The sequence below is a fragment of the Silurus aristotelis genome, assembly GCF_946808225.1.
Source record: "Silurus aristotelis genome assembly, chromosome: 23".
Taxonomy (NCBI): domain Eukaryota; kingdom Metazoa; phylum Chordata; class Actinopteri; order Siluriformes; family Siluridae; genus Silurus; species Silurus aristotelis.
In genome coordinates, this window is record NC_139596.1 from 9,438,013 (window position 1) to 9,459,036 (window position 21,024).

General features: G+C 37.4%; 2 protein-coding genes across 2 annotated transcripts; one reads left to right on the forward strand and one right to left on the reverse strand.

Annotated features, from left to right (window-relative positions):
- The first annotated feature begins 417 nt into the window (after positions 1-417).
- On the forward strand, positions 418-15,190 carry fbp2 (fructose-1,6-bisphosphatase 2). The gene is made up of 7 exons (XM_083527031.1): positions 418-661; positions 2,262-2,424; positions 4,263-4,355; positions 6,093-6,233; positions 6,911-7,048; positions 10,387-10,506; positions 14,963-15,190. The coding sequence occupies exons 1-7, from the start codon at positions 489-491 to the stop codon at positions 15,149-15,151; spliced, it is 1,017 nt and encodes a 338-aa protein (XP_083383157.1). The 5' UTR covers positions 418-488; the 3' UTR covers positions 15,152-15,190.
- Positions 15,191-15,967: 777 nt separating this feature from the next.
- ctsla (cathepsin La) lies at positions 15,968-19,741 on the reverse strand. The gene is made up of 8 exons (XM_083527032.1): positions 19,586-19,741; positions 18,683-18,817; positions 18,474-18,596; positions 18,060-18,212; positions 17,408-17,632; positions 17,144-17,312; positions 16,904-17,021; positions 15,968-16,547 (listed from the first exon to the last, which is right to left on the reverse strand). The coding sequence occupies exons 2-8, from the start codon at positions 18,806-18,808 to the stop codon at positions 16,448-16,450; spliced, it is 1,014 nt and encodes a 337-aa protein (XP_083383158.1). The 5' UTR covers positions 18,809-18,817; positions 19,586-19,741; the 3' UTR covers positions 15,968-16,447.
- Positions 19,742-21,024: the final 1,283 nt, after the last annotated feature.

Sequence of the window (21,024 nt, forward strand, 5' to 3'; positions counted from 1 at the left end):
GCCCTTCCTAATGCAACCCTTTCCATTTATCCGGGCTTGGGACCGGCACTAAGAGTGGCTGGGGTTGGTTCCCCGACCGGGGATCGAACCCGGGCTGCAGCAGTGAAGATTTAATATGTATAAATTCATAAAAGTAAAACTTAAAGTAAAATCTTCAGCATTGCTAAAAAAAAAAATAATAAAATAAATAAATTCCTAACTTTGCCACACTTTTTCTTTTTTTTTTTTTTTTTGCTTATTCTATGTTCATATTTTAATCTGTAGTCACCCAGGTAACTTACAGCAAAAAGAATGATCACCTAGACTATTTTCAATGAGAGGCCCTCTTCTATGCTTTACAGAGTTCATGGGGTAACTCTTTTGTCACTTGACACCACTCACAAATATAGCACTTGGCTTTCCCCCCTGTCCTGCATATGTTAAAATTCAGCTACAGACTGTAGTTCTATTCCATTCCTAACTCACGGAACCAAACGAAGAACATCAACATGTCGGATCAAACCGCTTTTGACACAGATGTGTGGACTCTCACACGATTTGTCATGGAGATGGGGAGACAAGCTAAGGGTGCAACTGGAGAACTCACCCAGCTTATCAACTCCATGCTAACAGCTATCAAAGCTATTTCATCTGCTGTGAGGAAAGCTGGACTCGCTCACCTGTAAGTCCTGGTTAGATCTTTTTTTTTTATTGCAAATAGAGCAGGAATGGGATGGGGCAGATGATGGTAATTTTGTGGCAAAGAAATGGTTAAGGAAAAATGTTGTATATCAGGCAAGATATTTTGAGAGTATAAATTTTGTTTTGCAGTGATGCTTTAATGCTGACAAGAAGTGGAAGCATTTGGCCATCAAAAAGCATTATGTTCATGCAAATCATACACACTGTCTTTGAAGAAAATAATTTGGCTGGGCAACAAGTGAACACCCACAATGTCAACAAAATATATATCGTTTTATAAATACCAATGTGTGTAAATCCATACGTTCACTGAAATATTGGCTTGTGGTGGTAACAGACTTTTAGGAATCCAAGTGATAAGTTGGATAATAGGTATTCGATATAGTCTCAGTGCCATAGAACTGTACTGCAGACCATGGTATGGCCAGGTAGTTTACACAAATTGTAAGGTACTTTACACAAATGTTGTAGAGAACAAATATATTATGTCAATAGAAATCTTCATTATCCCTTAGCATGAATTAATTTACTGATCTTAAAGCACACAACAAAGCAAACATTAACTGTTTTTGTTGTTGTTGCTGTTGTTGATAGGGATTCATTCGGATAAACTATACAGATATCAGACAAAAGAAATGCATCTATTTTCACAGTTCTGTGAAATTCTGAGACAATGACAACAGCTAGACAAAAATCTGAAATGTCTGTTAACAAACAACACTTGTCAGAATGAGTGCTTCAGACTTGCAGAAGTGCTAGTTGTTCCTTTAGACATGTAAGAAAAAAAAAACATTGAATTTACCCCCCATGTATTACTCTATTTAATCTTTTTAAAAATAGCACCATAGCCTTTTGATGTGACCCACACTATGATATATGAGTAGTATGACCTTAACTGAGAAACACTTCAAGACACAATAAATTTATGTTGCTTTTAGACGTTTTCAAAATAGTTTGTCTCCATTAAGACTGGAAACAGAAATTCTTCAACAGGGTAATTAGGTGACACATGTATAATGTAAAATGTGTGCCTTTATTAAAAATGTTGTTATTGATACTTGTTCTGGATGAAGATCAACTCATAATTAATTCTAATAATAACAACAAAAACAACAAATCACATTTGCTAATATGAAACTCTGTAAGTAAACATGTTAACTATAAGTCTGGTAAATGTACAGAATGTACTTTTTCCAGGTCAAGGTTAGGGTCTGAAGTCAATCCCATGCACAGTGTGTAAATCAAGAATACACCGTAGATTGGATACCAGTCCATCACAGGGCATCATAAACACACACATGTGCACCCCAACAGGCAAATCTAATTTTTGGGAGGCGAGAGAAAACCAGAGAAGCCAAATAAAATCCTTTCAGACATCCACTTCATTCTTGTCTCAATTTGGTTTATGACAAATTGCTGATCAAAGAATATTCAAAAAGAAGTAGTATATTTATTGTATTGTTGATTGTTTCAATGTTTTAATTAAGTCTTGTTGGGTTATTAAAACTGACTGTTATGACTGTAAAGAATCTTGGAAAAATGTTACCCATGTGTCATTTCTGTATTTTGGCATATTTTAGTCAAGGCATTGCTGGGCACATTAATGTCACTGGAGATGAGGTCAAAAAGATGGATGTGCTGTCCAATGATCTTGTCATCAACATGCTGCAGGCCTCCTATGGCACCTGTGTACTCGTCTCTGAGGAGAACAAAGAAGTCATTATCACCCCAAAAGAGAAACGAGTAGGTTGCAGGTGCAGGAATGACATAGTGCTTACAGTATATTCGTGTTTGCTTGGGTTTTGTTTAAAAACACATGAAATTTGATAGCTGAACAAACTCTGTTCAATATACCAAAATACATGGTGACAATAAACACATCTTAGTTCCTGCCACTTTAATTAACAAATTTCATCCGAAAGATAAACAGTCAAGGAGACATATGATATTCTGTCTGGTATTGGCTTGTGTTTTATTTTTAAAATGGTAGATTTTGCCATTACAGACCAAATGTGATCAATGAGGTGTGACCTCATGTGTCCAATGTCTGGGCATCCAGCTGCAAAGAATTCTTAATCACAACAAAAAGCTCATATAAAAAAAGAATCAACTATGTCCAGTCCATTAGATGCATACAAGAAATACCGGTTCACATTTTATGAAACAAGAAAAGTCTGTAATACCAAATCCATAGCATATCTACACCAGCATAGTTAAGTGGCTAAGTAATTGTTAGCAAGACAGTGTGGTCATCATGGCACTGAAATTAATTATGAAATTACAGCAATCACATTATCGATTGACAACACTATAAAAGTATTCAGTGATTACGACAAATAACACGTATGAAGCAAAGCCAGTCTAAATGAAGTATGCTAATGTTATCAACATTGTTCAATGTTAGCTTGTTGTAAAGAATTAGCATCCTGAAATAGTGTTTTAATTCTATTACTTTACATGTCTGCATTTCCAGAATTCTGATTTATATAAGCATTAACAGCCTCTGACCAGTAGATGGCGCTCCATTTGCTGAACTTCCACAAAACTACAGAATTCTTCATACAATAGTCTTTTCGTGCGAATGAAATGGTTTAAATGGTTAATATTGTGATTTGTGGTGAAAGTAGGGAGCAGGTTGAGAAGAGCCTGGAGAGTTGGAGGTACGCGCTGTAGAAAAGGGAATAAAAGTCAGTAGGAGTAAGACAGAGTACATGAGTGTGAATGAGAGGGAGGGCAGTGGAGTGGTGCGGTTGCAGGGAGAAGAAGTGGAGAAGGTGGAGGAGGAGGTTTATAGATGTGGTGAGGAAAGACATGCAGGTGGTTGGGGTGAAAGAGGCAGATGTACAGGTAAGGGGGGTATGGAGAAGGATGATCCGCTGTGGCGACCCCTAATGGTAGAAGCCGAAAGAAGAAGAAGAAGAAATGGTTAAAATGGTTCTGTCTTACCTGCCGCTTTGGATCATATCATGCAGATGTTAACACCAAATCTGAACAGAGCCTCAACAAAGTGTTTTTACAAAGAGAAACCTTTAAAGGTTTTAACATTTTCCTTGAACACAACCTCAAATTTCACTAGTACTATCTTAAAGCCAGAAAATCCTCTTTAACTGTAAAAAATTAATGTCAGATTTCCAAAAAACAATGAAACGATTTAAATATTGGGTTTATAATTAAGCTGTATGTAATAAAAAATATTGCAACCATACACTCCACAGGTTGGTGACCATTATTTCGGGGCCTGTCTGTTTTGTTTTGTTTTTTGCCTTGCTAGAAAATAAGGTGTTGATGTGATTACTAACCATTGAAAAAAGAAAAGAAGAAGAAGAAGTAAGAACATTTTTATGATGGCAATGATGAGCCACTGAAAGAATCATTGATTATTGGGGCATGGGGAAGCTAAATGTTTTTAGCAGTAAGTGTAAAGAGGAGAACCAGTGTGTGAAATTACGATTTGGTGCCATCTAGTGTTACAAAAAGAAGAATGCATTTAAAATGACTTTTAAGCAAAGTTGGCTTAATAGTTTGAGTTTGTCCCGAATGATGTATATAATGTATAATACAAACTCCACTTCACCCTGCAGGGTAAATATGTGGTGTGTTTTGATCCATTGGATGGGTCCTCCAACATCGATTGCTTGGCTCCTATAGGCACTATATTTGCCATCTACAAAAAGGTGAGTTATTGCTATTTATAACTGTACTAAAAAAGAGGACAAACAATAATTACTGCTAAACAATACCTTGACTAAATTCTTTCTAACGTCTATGGATGAAGATATGGCATGCCTCTATTGTATTTCTCAATATGTGCTCTGGTGCTTGACCTATTTTTTACCAAGGCTCAAATTCAGTTCACACAATGATGCAGATACATACACAAATTTATTAAAAAATAACACGCAAAACATTCGTTCAATTATGAGCTGGTGCTGTCAGAGGAATCATGTTTCTTGGTGTCTTGCTATAAAGAAAAAACTATAAAATTTTGGAAAATACATGGAGGCCAATAAGTAAAATATAATTCTATTAGTTACATTTCCAATTAATCTAAAGATAGATCAGATTAAGTTCAACATAATAACATCACAGCTCCATTACAGAGTCAAGCCACCATTTGCTTTCGAAAGTAGCTTTAATCCGTCTTGGAATGCTGACATCAAAATCCTGTATGATTTGTAATACTTGAAGTTTTCCTATTGTTCTTCATACTACTCCTAAATAATTCTACCGGTATATATAAAAGTATTATTTTGGAATATAGCAAGAATATTAAAAAAGAGCATTTACACCAAACAGTGCACCAGGTCCGGTCACATTGACAAACAAGTGCTGGCTGTTATGCAACCATGCAAAAATTTATTGGCCCTAATGATTTCCATGAGACGTCTATCTGTACTGTTCTGAAGCCCCCACTATGCTGAAACAGCCTTAGCAAATGTTATGGGTTAAAGGAATTTTTTTGTCTTCTTTTAAACATAAATCTGTCCACATGTAGGAATTATGGGGACAGTTCACTCATGAAAATACTTATTTTATACTGATAAAATACTGATATTATTAATGCATTGGCGTTCGATATAGAAGGTTTTCAAATTGCAGCCATAACATGAATTCCAAATTTAAGAAAATGTTGTTTTTGATGAGATTCTATGATTATTTTTAGTATGTACTCTTTTTTGTTATGGGGCTTCAGGAAACCTGGTTTTTGAATTCTGAATGCTGTTTTTTTGTCTGTGTGAAGTTTTTCAAGTTCTTCCAGTGTGAGGTTTCCTCCCATGTCCCAATGTTACACCTAGCGCTCTGTGTGTGTGTGTGTGTGTGTGTGTGTGTGTGTGTGTGTGTGTGTGTGTGTGTGTGTGTGTGGTGCCTTTCTATAGACTTGTGACTCATCTCACACCTTGTTTTTAAGTATAAGCTCTCTGAAAATTAGTGAGTGAACTATATGCCCTCCTTTTAATATGTTGGTTGTTTCATTTCACTCTGAAATCACTGGACCACTGGTATATCACAACTTCTTTACAGCTCATACATGCTGGTATTTGGCAGTTAGCCTAATAACTTAAGCATGAAGCTGTTTCATTTGTAATTGTAGTTTGAGTTATAAAACTGTTACACATAATTTACACATAATTTCCACTAGATGGTGCTACAACACGAGGTTGTTTTTCTATACTTTAGGTCAGAAAGCACACTGATTTAGTGTATACATGCCTATAAATTAACACACAGCCAACAAATCATCCATGTTGTATGAGCTTAAATACAAGAAACCGTTAAATCACAAATCTGGTTTCATTTGTGTAATAATCCTACCGTTTGAGGGTTAATCTCACATTATGTACATTGACTTTATGTACATTTTGTGACGTTAAGACTATACAAATGTTCTCTGTTTTTTGTTCTTCTGTCAGGTTGCAGAAGATGAGCCAACAGAAAAGGATGCTTTGCAGCCAGGCAATCAAATAGTGTGTGCGGGTTACGCACTGTATGGCAGTGCCACAGTAGTAGCTCTCAGTACTGGAGATGGACTCAATTTATTCATGTTAGATCCAGTGAGTATCAGCAAGAGAATTGTATATTTTTTTTAACTGAAATTCCTAGCGCTATCCCTAGGTTTCCTAGGAGTTTATTTATATCGTACCTTGCTACTTCATTTAAGCTTGACTGTAAGTGTCTGAATGTGACTATATAACAGGCATTTGCAAAGAAAAATATGCACGTTTTATATGCTCATATCCCCATTCCGAGCTGTATGTTCATTTTTGATTAGCATCTTTATAGAAACCTAATGATGTACTCATCTAACCTGCAACTAAGGGCAACTGTTCACCTCTCATTTGAGGCATTTCAGTGTAGACAGTAATGTTTCAATGCTCAGTCGCATCACATACATTCAGCGTCTGACCAAGTCACAGACCACAAACTCATGACACTTAGTTTCTTTTTAAAATGATATGACCCCCAGCAAAAAAAGTGCTAACTTTGGTGCTAACCCTGAAGCAAACCTTATTTCATCTGTGGTTTATTGCTGCTCGTTAATATTTTTTAAATTTTTATTTTCACTTCTTCTTTAACTGGGTTGAGAGCTTCTTTCTGAGGACAGTCGTGAACATTTCTTTTTTTTTACAGTTATCCCAAATGCACACTTCCCCTTTTCCCTCCACATACAGTATGTGCCTGTTTATAATAATGAAATTAAAGATGTAATCATTGTGCTGTTGCTCATTAGGCTATAGGTGAATTCATCCTGACAGAAAGAAATGTGAAGATCAAGAAAAAGGGAAAGATCTACAGCTTAAACGAAGGCTATGCCATGTACTTTGATCCTGCAGTGACCGAGTACATAAAACACAAGAAATTTCCTGAGGTAGGATTAAACCTATTTAAGATGTTAAATATATCAAATGTTTTAGATGTTTTCTAATGTTTTAGAAATGTCTGTCTGAGCAGGGTAATTTATTAAAATTTTAAAGATAGACAGACAGGCAGACTGATAAAGTATTATTTTCTGGCCTGGTCATATGACCTATCTATCAATAAATAGATATTTAAGAAGTGATGTATGATTAGGGAGGTGTGTTCACAGATTTGAGTGTGGAGCCGCAGGTCATATGACAAGGCCAGAAAATAACGCTTTCAATAACATGAAGTTACTTTTAGTAGCTTGAAGATAATCTCACTCTTTGTAAAGGGCATGTTGTATGGAATAAAGGAGGACATTCTGATATGAACAAAACACAAGGGCCACTTTTCACCAGTGTACAACGCTGGTTTTGGCCTTCGCACGGTATCATTGATTATTATTATTTATGTTCACATTAAGATAAACACAGGAAATAATCTGGTTGTATCCATTCCTAACTTTGCGTCCTTGACCCACACAGCTAGTGGTCATGTAAATACACAGTTTTCTGTATCAGCTGACCCTCAGTCAGCACCGATGCACCACACGAGAATGCTGATGTGAAGTTTACCCAACAGGTTGCAACACGTTAACTGCGTCTATATGAAACTGATTCAGCAGCTCAAGCACAACTAGTCACATGATGCTACAGGCACCTCAACAAAAAAAAGCTGTGTGTGTCTGTTTTATAGTTTACCAGCTGCCACCATAATTAATGAATAAATGGCATATTTTGAACTTTGGTTTGAACTTTGTTAGCCTTATCAACTCATACTGGATTAAAAAGATGGGATTGTTGCTTTTTTATCCAGTTAGTCTGCTACTCAAATGGTTTCTAACATCTGTCGTTGTTGGAACTTGTTCCCAGGATTGCGATGTGTGTTTGTGCGTGTGATATGTTTGCGCAAACCAGCATACTTTTTGTGTCACTTCATTTCTGTTAAATCATGACTAAGGGCCACCTGACTTTCTTTACAAACTCACAGACACACACACAAACACACACACACACACACACACACACACACACACACACACACACACACACACACACACACACACGTGGCTTATGCTGAAAAGTGACGTGTAATGAAATGCTGACTGCTTGTCCAATCTGAACTTTGATCATAATTAGTGTTTGTCTATTCTCTCCACCATCTTATCTGGATCACTAGAAACTTATTAGGTTGCTAAGCATTTTTTACACCCTACTATATTCTTTGAAGATTAGCCCCGTTCCAATGTTCAAACGTCTTTAGAATCCTAATTCGATTATACATCTCGCATCTTCACACTAACAAGAAAACAAAAGTAACTGGCCATGGGTTTACTTTTTTATCTCTACTGGTATTCAGTTCAATAGTAAGAGTTTATCATATTAAAAAAAAACAAGACATATCTTTAATGGTCTCATGAAAATATTCAGTTCACCCTTTGATTTAAAACAAACATAATGGTTAAAACAGAAAAATTGTTATTAAAAAGTTTATTTTTAAAAGTGTTTTGATTGTGAAATTACACTTACAGTGGTGTGAAATTCTGATTTCTTATTTTTTTTTGCATGTTTGTTGCACTTTAATGTTTCAGACCATCAAACTAATTTAAATATTAGTAAATGATAACACAAGTGAACACAACATGCAGTTTTTAAATTATGGTTTTTATTATTAAGGGAAAACTAAATCCAAAACTACATGGCCAGAGATCCAAGATGAAGAACATAAAGGCTTGTCTCAGTTTTGCCAGAAAAATCTTGATGATCCCAAGACTTTTGGGAAAATACTCTGTGGACTGACAAGACAAAAGTTAAACGTTTTGGAAGGTGTGTGTCCCATTACGTTTGGCGTAAAAGTAACATTGCATTTCAGAAATGCAGTAATCATTCATTCATTCATTAATTCATTTTCTCCCGCTTATCCGTAATTCGGGTCGCGGGGGCAGCAGTCTAAGCAGGCCCCCGCCTTCGACTGCTGCCCAATCCTCACAGCACCGTCCCTTACGGTCCCTCCTGCAGGTGGTGGGCCCACGTCACTCCGACGTCACGGACCTTGATATTTCCCTCGTAAGGGACCCCCGGAGCATAGAGGGTTAAGGGCCTTGCTCAAGGGCCCAAGAGTGGCAGCTCTTACCATAGTAATCATACCAAAAGTAAAATATGGTGGTGGTAGTGTGATGGTCTGGGGCTGTTTTGTTACTTTAGGACCTGGAAGACTTACTTTAAGACCTGGCAGTGATAAATAGAACCATGAATTCTGCTGTTTACCAAAAAATCCTAAAAGGAGAATGTCCAAAAATCTGTTCGTGACCTCAAGCTGAAGCGAACTTGGGTTTTGCAGCAGGACTATGATCCAAAACACACCAGCAAGTCCACCTTTGAATGGCTAAAGAAAAAACAAAATGAAGATTTTGGTGTGGCCTAGTCAAAGTACTGACCTGAATCCTATTGTGAAGCTGTGGCATGACCTTAAAAAGGCGGCTCATGCTCAAAAAACCTCAAATGTGGCTGAAATACAACAATTCTGCATAGATGAGTGAACCAAAATTCCTCCACAGCGCTGTAACAGACTCATTGCAAGTTATCGAAAATGCTTGATTGCAGTTGTTGCTGCTAAGGGCGGCCCAAACAGTTATTAGGTTTAGGGGGCAAACACTTTTTCACACAGGGCCATGTAGTTTTGGATTTGGTTTTCTCTTAATAATAAAAAACTTCATTTAAAAACTGCATGTTGTGTTCACTTGTGTTATCTTTGACTGATAAATTAGTTTGATGATCTGAAATCAGGAAGGGAGCAAACACTTTTTCACACCACTGTATAGCTTTATTATAAAAACTATACATTACTCAGAAGGTGACAATATTAGTATGACAGTATTCAAATGATAAAAGCATAAATGTAACTAATATTTTTAATGAAAACATCACTGCTTCAAAAACGCTACAAGTCAAACAATAATGGAATAAAGTAAAAAATAAAGTAAAGTGTAAGGAAATGCACTGATGTACTGAAACAACTGTCGGGTTGTATTTTACAGGAATACCCACATTTCACTTCCTCATGAGAATCTGGTGCAGAAATGAAACCTGTATTTAATTATAGTATGTTTAGTAGTTGTGTACACTATCATAGGCTTGCAGATTACACAAATTACATGAATTGTAGTGTCCATAGTGTCATCTTGGAAACTCAACATTCTGGACATAGTCATAGGTTGCCATGTTGAAATTGCGTTTTTAAAATGTGATGCTTTGGTTATGTTGCAATACAGTTAAAGTTTTTTAAATCCTGGATTTTTTCATGCAGGATGGCAGTGCTCCATATGGTGCCAGATACGTGGGCTCCATGGTCTCAGATGTTCATCGTACAATTGCTTATGGTGGGATCTTCTTGTACCCGGCCAATGAGAAGAGCCCAAAAGGAAAGGTGGGTTTTTCATAATGGCAACCAATTTACAACACTTTAAAGAAAATGCCAATAAGTGCACTGAAGTGTCTGAGCACATACAAGTGGAGAATCTAAAGGCCAGAACCTAGAGCACAGATACTAAGAGCAGAAACAGGATATGCTTTTGTTTCTGCATTCTGTACAGTTCCTGGAAAGGACCTTACTCTGTCACTTGGAACTGATGCTGATTTAAATTACAAACCAAGCAGAACATCAGCTGGTGATCTGTTTCATTTTTTTAACCAAGTTTTAGCAGCTATGCCTCCACATTTTAGCTACTGTACTCTGCTAGAAAATAAGTGCTAATCAATGCTGGTCCACATTTATTGCTTTATCTCGACAATGTTTGCAAAGTAATAATGTTGATGAATCAGATTTGTAGAACACAACTACCTCCATGTAATGATAAGACAATATTAAAGTGGAGCTAACAGTGTTATCAGTTTTGACATAAATTGAAATATCACACAAGCATTGTCTTACCGTAACATGGCTGTAGATGTGTTCTCACAATCTGATTTATCACAAATTTGCCAATCTGATTCATCACCATTCTGCCAATCCGACTCATCACCATTCTGCCAATCCGACTCATCACCATTACTTAAGTTTATTTTTTATCCCATTTCAAAATTTCATTAATATCCAGAATATGACCCAATATGTGCCTAGAATCCTCTGCTATTTAATTAGTACTGACAAACCCTGCATTAGGGGGAGTGGTGGCTCCAGCGGTTAAGGCACTGGGTTGCAGATCGGAAGGTCTGGGGTTCAAGCCCCGGTATCGCCAAGCTGCCACTCTTGGGCCCTTGAGCAAGGCCCTTAACCCTCTATGCTCCGGGGGTCCCTTACGAGGGGAATATCAAGGTCCGTGACGTCGGAGTGACGTGGGGCCGCCTTCCCGTGGGCTCACCACCTGCAGGAGGGACCGTAAGGGACGGTGCTGTGAGGATTGGGCAGCAGTCGAAGGCGGGGGTCTGCTTAGACTGCTGCCCCCGCGACCCGAATTACGGATAAGCGGGAGAAAATGAATGAATGAATGAATGAAACCCTGCATTATTATCATGATCAAAATTATTAGGGATCTAAACTGGGCAGAAAAAGCTCAATAGTTTTCAAATTTCTTTGCCCTCCTTTACATAAGTGGCATTGTATTCACAGCGCTTCACATTTTCCACATTTTGTTACGTTACAGCCTTATCCCAAAAAGGATAAAATTCATTATTTTTCTCAAAATTCTACAAACAATACCCCATAATGACAACATGAAAGAAGTTTGTCTAAAATCTTTGCAAATTTATTAAAAATAATAAACGAAAATATCACTTGAAAATAAGTATTCACAGCCTTTTCCATGACACTCAAAATTGATCTCAGGTGCATCCTGTTTCCACTGATCATCCTTGAGATGTTTCTACAACTTGATTGGTAAATTCAGTTGATTGGACATGATTTGGAAAGGCACACACCTGTCTATATGAGGTCCTACAGTTAACAGTGCATGTCAGAGGACAAACAAAGCCATGAGGTCCAAGGAATTGTCTGTAGACCTTCGAGTAAGGATTGTATTGAGGCACAGATCTGGGGAAGTGTACAGAAAAGTTTCTGCAGCATTGAAGGTCCCAGTGAACACAGTGGCTTTCAACATCTGTAAATGGAAGAAGTTGGGAACCACCAGGACTCTTCCTAGAATGGGCCACCTGGCCAAACTGAGCGATCCCTTAATCAGGGAGGTGACCAAGAACCTGATGGTCTCTCTCTGAAAGAGCTTCAGCATTTCTCTGTGGAGAGATGAGAACCTTCCAGAAGAACAACCATCTCTGTAGAACTCCATGCCTGTATGGTAGAGTGGCCAGAGGGAAGCCACTCCTCAGTAAAAGGCACATAACAGCCCACCTGGAGTTTGACAAAAGGCACCTGTAAGACTCTCAGACCATTGAGAAACAAAGATTGAACTCTTTGACCTAAATGCCAAGCGTAATATCTAGAGGAAACCAGGCACCACTTATCATCTTACCAATACGATCCCTACAGTAAAGTATGGTGGTGGCAGCATCATACTGTGGGGATGTTTTTCAGCAGAAGAAACTGGGAGACTAGTCAGGGTTGAAAGATGAATGCAGCAATGTACAGAGACATCCTTCATGAAAGCCTGCTCCAGAGCTCTCTGGTCCTTAGACCTTTGTCAATGGTTCATATTCCAACAGGACAACGACTCTAAGCACACAGCCAAGATAAAAAAGAGTGGCTACTGGAAGACTTTGTTAATGTCCCAGAGTGGCCCAGCCACAGCCCAGACTTCAACCTGATTGAACATCTCTGGAGAGATCTGAAAATGGCTGTGCACTGAAGATCCCTAACTAACCTGATAGAGCTGGAGAGGTTCTGCAAAGTAAAATTAGAGAAACTGCCCAGAAATAGATGTCAAGCTTGTAGCATCATACACAAAAAGACTTGAGGCTGTAATTGGTGCCAAAGGTGCTTCAATAAATTATTGAGCAAAGGCTGTGAATACTTACGTATATGATATTATTTTTTAATACATTTGCAAAGATTCCAAACACACTTCTTTCACGTTGTCATTATAGGGTATTGTTCGTAGAATTTTGAAGTAAAGAATGAACTTAATACATTTTAAAATAAGGCTGTAACAGAAATTGTGGAAAAAGTGAAGCGCTGTGAAAACTTTATTAATTTACATTTGCGGCATTTAGCAGAAGCCCTTATCCAGAGCGACATACAAAAATGCTTTAAATCTCTAGTAATGAATAAATCTACACTGGTACACCAGATTACAAACTTAATATAAATATAACCCTAGAATTCTACAAACTTGGAAAGTGCTAATTTAAGTGTTTCAGGAAGATCCACTGGATCCACTGTAATGTCCACCAAATTAATTGGATTCACAATCATTATGATTATTACTGTAAATTATAAATTACTTTGTCAGCCATTGTCTATGTGTAGGGTTGTATGTTGCACTGTATAAATGTAAATATGCCCAGGCAACATGCAGTCCCCTTCGAAAGGTTTTGGAACACCCAGGTCATTTTTTTTATTTATAATTTTTTTTTCTTCAAGACTATGACATGACAAATCAGGATTTTTGTTTCTTGATATTTAAATCAAGACAGATTAAACAACATAACATGTGAAGACAAACCCCAAAACCAAAATTTGTTGACATCAATAACAGTCTCTGGCAGTCATGGTCATGCAGTTGTTGCAAGCAAGGGACGTGCAACCAAATATTAGTATTATTTACTTTCAACTATTGTAAGATCTGTTTCTACCCATTTCTCATCTAAGATTCTGCCAATAAATATGCAAAGTCCCAAGTTGCACATTTAAATGTAAAATATCAGGAAATCAAAATTTTATTTTATTTAATCTCAAACCCAAATGTCTTCAATTGCCAGCATAAACAGCAGAACGCCAGCATAAACAGCAGAACTGACCATGCTGTTCCAATACTTTCAGAAGAGATGTAAATATTTACCTCTTTGATGAATGTTGAATCTCAGCTGTGTGTAGTGCTCTACTAAATAAGTCCCTAGTTTAGCTTATGGTCAGCAAACCAGAATGTATACATTCTAGCTGTAATACACTACGTAAGGATAGATGCCATCCCACTTTAATGTTTTCATAAGTCAATAAGCAAACATTGTAGGACTGTGTGATCTACCTGTTATCTGTGAACTAGATCTGCTTTGGTCAAGGGGTGCAGGCGGGCAGTCTTTTCCTGCCTTATGTTATGTGAAAAACAGGGACGTTAAACTTTTATCAGGAAGAGAACTAAAACACATTTGCAGATTATCGAGACTGTGTTTTTGCTAGCCTTAAGATGCAGTTTGGTTACAAATGAGTCACCCAAGAAAAACATTCATTAAACATCACAAATATAAGAATTGAAAATTAATTCTGATTTTTTTTTTTATATTTTTGTTAAACCCAAACAGAAAACAATTCTGAAACGTTTGTGTGACTGAAACTAACATGCCAATGAGGCCAGCCTCAAAGAAAAGCAGTTCAAATACTGAACACAAACATCTAAATCAAACCCCGGAATTATGTAGCATTAATAATTGCTTGAAATGTTAAAATAATGCTTTCTTGTCTTTGTACCATAATTAAAAAAAAATAATTTAAAACAGGGTAGCAAGCAGATTAGCTGCCAATAGACTAGTTTATGTGGCATAAGAACATTATAAGGTATATTTCATCTCTGTGCAATTAAATGTTCAACTTAGTGCAACCTGTCACTATACAATGCAAATAGATTAGTTAGCTAGATGGAGGAAAGATCTGTGATCAAATTACAGTAGATAACTACTTAAAGTCTGTTCAGTGTATTTTTTTTGGAAATAAATAAAAAAAGTTTACAGATTCTACTAAAACTGAAATTAACTTCCATCTCTCCCTCCTGGTGTAGTTACGGCTGCTGTACGAGTGTAACCCCATTGCCTTCCTAGTGGAACAAGCTGGAGGAATTGCCACCACAGGGACACAACGAATCCTAGACGTGAAGCCTGAGACTGTGCATCAGAGGGTTCCTTTCGTAGTGGGGTCACCGGATGATGTGCAGGAATACCTGTCGTTTGTCAAAAAATATCAGAAATAGTTTCTCCTGTACAAATCCGATCGTTTCATTGCTGCTGAATCAGCAGTTTAGCCTTAATTCAACCCAAGAAACATTACACATCTTAATCTAAGGTCAGAAAAGCACCAGGCTCTTGGGGTTTAATCTAATTTCTAGTATTAGTATTTTTCTTTTTTTTTTTTTTTAACCCTAACCTACAGTACATTTGGTAACGATCATTTCCTTTTACTTTCCAGTATACAGCCTCAGGCAGTTTTTCCCCTCCCTTTGGTTCGTTATAATGTAGATTCTTTCCATTAAGTTGCTCGACAACTCGTTTATCTGCTCATTTAACCCTCTGGCACTGTTCAGTCTACATGTGGCATTTGTGAGACACGCTTATCAACTCCAATTTACATTCATGCTAAATTGGTTGAGGGTTAAGGGTCCTGTTCAAGAACCCAGCATTGGCAGCGTCACAGGGCTGGGATTTGAACTCTGTATACTGTAGGTTAAAATAAATTGGCTTGCTAGTCACTTTATCATCATTTGTTATAGCACTACAATAAACTTGAAAATTACCTTCAAGATAAACAAAGCACATAAATATAAATGAGTACAAATTGTCATTTCAGTCACTAATTTAACAATTCCTTTTCTAAACAAAAAAAAAAAGGCAAAATATTTCTAACAGTTATCTGTGCATCATTACTCAATAGGGGAGGCTAGACAGATTTCCTTTCCTGGTACAGCTACCAACAATTATACATGTTTAAAGCAGTGGCAAATCTTTAGAACCATCTTGGTCAATTAAAAGTAGATCTATAAATCAAGAGGGAAAAATAAAACACTTTGCAATTAGTATCAGTATATGGTTTAATTGCTCACACTTCAAATGAAACTTAACTGAAATGTACAGATAACAGGATGTTAATTGAAAAACAAAACTGACACTGCATATTGCACATGTTACATTTTCATAGGTTCTGTGATCCTAAAGTAATAGGAGAAAGGGAATTTACATTTTAACTAGCAAAACACTGGTATGTACATAAAGCAAAATAAAAACAAATTTGAGAATCTACCCAAAATAAAATTCACATAAAAAGGTCTAAAACAGATTTCAAGGTAAAACCAGTAGCCTACACAGTGCTGTTCAATAGGCCTTTATGTCACACCAATTTAATTTGGGCTGAATACTTTCCCTTCTCACAATTAGCTACTTCTTTTCAGCACTGTTGCAGTGATGCTCTCAGCACAAGTAAAGACACTTCATGGTAGTGATTTAAATGAACAGATTTAGACAAGGCTTTCTGAAAGGCTTGCTTGAGGTTTCTCTTAGACCAGGGGGTAGCTGGCTGCTGTAGCAATACCACAGTGGTTGTGTCGGTCCTTAGCCATGTAGATATATCCTTTGTCACCCCAATTCTCACTCCAGCTGTAAATAAGGGGAAAAAAATAATTAGATGCATGTAAAATGAAAGGGCAGTGGAATAATGCATTTTAAATATAAAACAGCCTTGAGCATTTAGCAATCAAACTTTTTTCTATTAGGGGTAGAAGGGCAAGGCAGGGTAATGGGACAAACTGAAACATCTGGCTTTTTTGGCTTGATCATCAACCACAATCTGAACAGCTGCATGTGCCCACTTTGACATACTTTCACCTTCGCAATATTAGAAAGCCCATCCACAAACATCAGAAGCCCTCAATAAAAACAAGCTACCCCTTAAAAGTTGACACTTTAGTATACCCCAAATCTGAAAAAATTTACACAATAGCTCCAAAACATACCTGTTCTTGACAATCCAGTATTTCTTCCCATCTACATCTTCACTCTCATAGCCATAGCCAACCACAAGAACACCATGGTCCAGTTCCTCACTACTGCAGTCTGCCTCATAGTAAATACCTGTGGACAAAAGACAAGTCTTTCGTCTATGCAACAGTTTATGTAAATCAAAACAGAATTAGCAAGCTGGCCATGCTTGTAGCTCCTTCTGCTGTGGAGAACACATGGACCTTAAATCTCACCTGACTGGTAAAACTGGAAAGATTCATGCCCAGCGTCAATAGCTACAGACACTGGTCCAACTGCAGCCACAGCCTTCATCAGCGCATGCTCTTTACCACTGGGGATGTCCACAAAGCCAGTATCATTAGCTGCACTATACTTGGGATCATAGTGGCAGGGCTTGTCATCCTGAAATCCATACACAAACAGGTTAACATTAGTTTTACAACTCGATGGCTAAAACATCCTCAAGATAGTTAAACATGGAGCAAGCAGCAGCTTACAGTTCCGAGGTAGGGGTAGAATTCTTCAGTGTCCAGGCCACCATTGTCCTGGATGTACTGGAAGGCCTGGTCCATTAATCCACCGTTGCAACCCTCATTACCTTCAGGACGAGAACAGTCCACCAGATTCTGCTCACTGAGGGACACCAATTTGCCAGTTTTTCTGAACTGCTGACCTTCCATGGCTCCAGTAGTGCTAAAGGCCCAGCAAGAACCACATTGACCCTAAAAACAAGGAATATCATTACTGTAGGTCATGATTTTGCTTCAGGCATTAACACATGGCTCTACGACTGGGGTAACCGCCACTGGCTCCAAAATCCAACTTGATTTTGCGAGGTAGGGTTGGGGTTTGCGAGGAAATGGCTGCGATACTTTATTGTTTTTACAAAAGGTTACATAGCAAATACAGCAAGTTCCTCCACTTGAATAAAACAGCTTTGATACAACAATGATGAGCCAGAAACACCCAAAGCACAAATTATCTTGAACCAAATTAACATTCTAATTAAAAAGCCTTAAGTTTATAGAAACCATAGACAGTGATCATATGTATTTGGAAACTTACTACAGAAAAAGGAATTTAATCACAAAAAGGGTCATTGTGTACAAACATTCCAGTGTTTAAGGCTAGATGAGCAAAATCACTCACCTGGTCTTTGACAGGAGTAACATATCCCTTCTCTCTCCAGTCCAACTTGCTTGGGGCCTCCAGGAAATTGGGTTCCATAAAGAGAGATCCCTTGGCCTTCCTGACATTATCATGTTTGTAACCATTCATGACTTGCCTGAATTCCTCATGGGTCTAAAGAGAAGACATTGTAAAAAGCTTTTGTTAGAAATGTATTTACACAATTCCAATCCTATGCCAGGAGTCACCAGCAGAATAAGAAAGATCGACAATTTTGTTTTTGAAGTTTGCATTTATTAAAAAAAAAAACAAAAAAAAACCCACACACAAAGTTTCAGCAATCACTGCAGTTAGCTGTTTAGCCAATTAAATATACTATAGATTACATTCATACAGTAAAGAACACCGTTGCCTTCCACCAGTTTCAACACTTACCATGTCCCCAAAGTGGTTCATCGCCAGGCGGTAAGTGTGTTTTCCCATCGAGTGATCCAAGTTGTGCAGCTCAATCTTCTTCAGATTCTTCTCCCAGACCATTCGCCTCCATCCTTCTTCCTTCTACAATTAAGCCCAGAAAACACGCATGTTAAATAGAAATTTAAAGAGAAAAAATGTAAAAATTAAGAGATATAGATGAAGCTAACCTGGTGATATTCTTTACTGTGCCATTCCTTCCACGTTTGCCAGTGGCTATCTAGTTCCCTGTCCAGGCTCGGAGCAGCAGACACTATGGCGAGGCACACAGCTAGTAAGGCCAAACACAACCTCATGTTGAAGAGCTGAAAAACAAAACCATGGAGCTGAAAAGCCAGAAGGTTGATACACGACACACAAAAAAAGATGGATCATGTGAGAACCGATTTAAATGACGTCACCATATGCAGCTCTGCAGTACACAAGATAAGAAAAGGCCACAAACAACGCCTAATCGCTTTCAGAACCCAAACAGGGTCGGGGTTTTATATATTTTATCTGCTACATGTGGTTCGTTTATATCAACAATATTAATGCGCGTTATATCAACAAACGCGCATTAATATGGACGATACTGTGAGGTCGGTCGTGAAAGACGGCATCTGGAAAACGGAAAAAGGGCACGCGCTGTTCTTTTGTGGCCAAGCAGGATCATGAGCTGGAGTTTCCCGGAAAACGAAAACGAGACTGAAACCCGTGGTCGGAAATATCGATGAAATAGAAAAAGGAACGATGGAGGAATAAAAATGAATAAATAAAACCCAACATCCGAAGCCTGCTCGAAATAAACAACCTTCATATGATAGAGTTACTAACACCAAAACAAGTAGCGATAAAACCCGATCCATATACAAACAAGGTTCAAAACAAAGCGGTTTTGACCAACAAAAAAAAAAGAAAAACCACGCCAATCTATATTACACAATAAAAATGTATACAACCCTTACTACAAACGGCATTAAAATAATAAAATATACATTATCACTAATGCAAACATGCAAAAAAACCCCCAAAAAACATAGTTAAAGCAACAGGGAAAATACTATTTTAAATACAATAAAAACCACTCTTACCCTTTACTGCAGTAAACTTGGAGGCATAAAATGTTTGCTTGAACCCAACAGCAAGTTTATAAAAGACTGGCTTCAAAGACGCAATTCCACGCTTTCTTATTGGTCGAAACGCCTCAGGACTCCTCCCCCAAACACGTTAATCATCCGCCATGTGATCTGTTAGCACGTGATTCACTTCCCGGCTGATGCGATTGTTTTTTTTCACACCAGATGATGAAGGAATGGGTTCGTCTTTGAGTTCGTGTGATCAAATTTTTCGAAATTGGGTCAAACAAATCAAAGAATAGATGGTTTCCCAAATCACACGAAAAAGCCACAATTAAATAGATCTAATTAGATTAAACTAAAACAATGTATTTTTATATTCTTAAATCTCGTATGCTGAAATACACTGAAACTACACTGTTGAAACCTGACAGACTAAACATGGCTGATTTTGTGTTGAAAGACAGATTGAAATACATTAATTAGTTCCAAAACACTAAACTTATTATGGTAATCAAAATTTTAATTAATTTACAATTTATTTAATGAATTAATTTTGATTAAATTAAATTTTCTCATAATTTGTATTTTCTGTTTGTTCATTCATTCATTGAAGCAACGAATCTGAACTATTGTTCATAAAAAAGGCACAGATTGATTTATTAGGAAGTTTGAAGGATTCATGTGTCTGCAAATTCTCACCCAACAATATTTCTGCATAGATAACATAGCTGTCAACATACCCGATAACACAAATGTCAAAGGTTAGACAGCAAGTCGATATCCTAATGTATCTGATGTAATCCCATGACCTGACTTTTTAAACCACACGTCTTAATCTCCTCATAAGGCAGCATCGTAATTTAGTGGAAATGACTCAAGATTCTTAGACAAGGAGCGTAGTCTTCTTTTGAATAGATCATTTAGAACCAATAGGTGAACAAGCCTTAGAGCTGAAAGCCACCTTGGCCACAATTTGCTTCAGAATTGTGTTCTGGTACAAATGCAAACTTGCATTAAATACATTTCACAAGACTTGAAGTATGTTATATAATTCGTATGTTGTAGGCAGTTCTAAGGTAGATTATTTGTAAGCTTTAAGGCATGTAACCAATATTAGATAACCTTGGCTGTTCGGAGCTTGAAATTCAAGTCATCCATAATTTCCACAACACAACAATGAAGACAGAATATCCAATGCCTTGACATGTTCTGTACCAGATATATACACCCTGCATTTAGAGTGAAAGGCTCCACCTTTACAAGGAAAACTAGTAATCTATCCTAATTGTGAAGTACAAATTTTACTTAAAGTAGAAGCTTAAAGTAGTAACTAGTTGAGAAAATAATCTTTGTAGTAGTAGTACACATGTAAAATGACCATAATCCCTCTATTATGTCATTTACAGCCAATGCATATCCCAGATGTTATTTTATGTTAATAATTTCTTAAA

What these genes read in the sequence shown, in the direction of transcription:
- fbp2 (XM_083527031.1), top strand. Translation starts at nt 489, where the DNA reads ATGTCGGATCAAACCGCTTTTGACACAGATGTGTGGACTCTCACACGA. An exon ending in AAAGCTGGACTCGCTCACCT is followed by an intron (nt 662 to 2,261) that starts GTAAGTCCTGGT and finishes GGCATATTTTAG; the next exon opens with TCAAGGCATTGCTGGGCACA. An exon ending in ATTTATTCATGTTAGATCCA is followed by an intron (nt 6,234 to 6,910) that starts GTGAGTATCAGC and finishes GTTGCTCATTAG; the next exon opens with GCTATAGGTGAATTCATCCT.
- ctsla (XM_083527032.1), bottom strand. Translation starts at nt 18,808, where the DNA reads ATGAGGTTGTGTTTGGCCTTACTAGCTGTGTGCCTCGCCATAGTGTCT. An exon ending in TGAACCACTTTGGGGACATG is followed by an intron (nt 18,213 to 18,473) that starts GTAAGTGTTGAA and finishes TCTTCTCTTTAG; the next exon opens with ACCCATGAGGAATTCAGGCA. An exon ending in TTTCCAGTTTTACCAGTCAG is followed by an intron (nt 17,022 to 17,143) that starts GTGAGATTTAAG and finishes TTTTGTCCACAG; the next exon opens with GTATTTACTATGAGGCAGAC.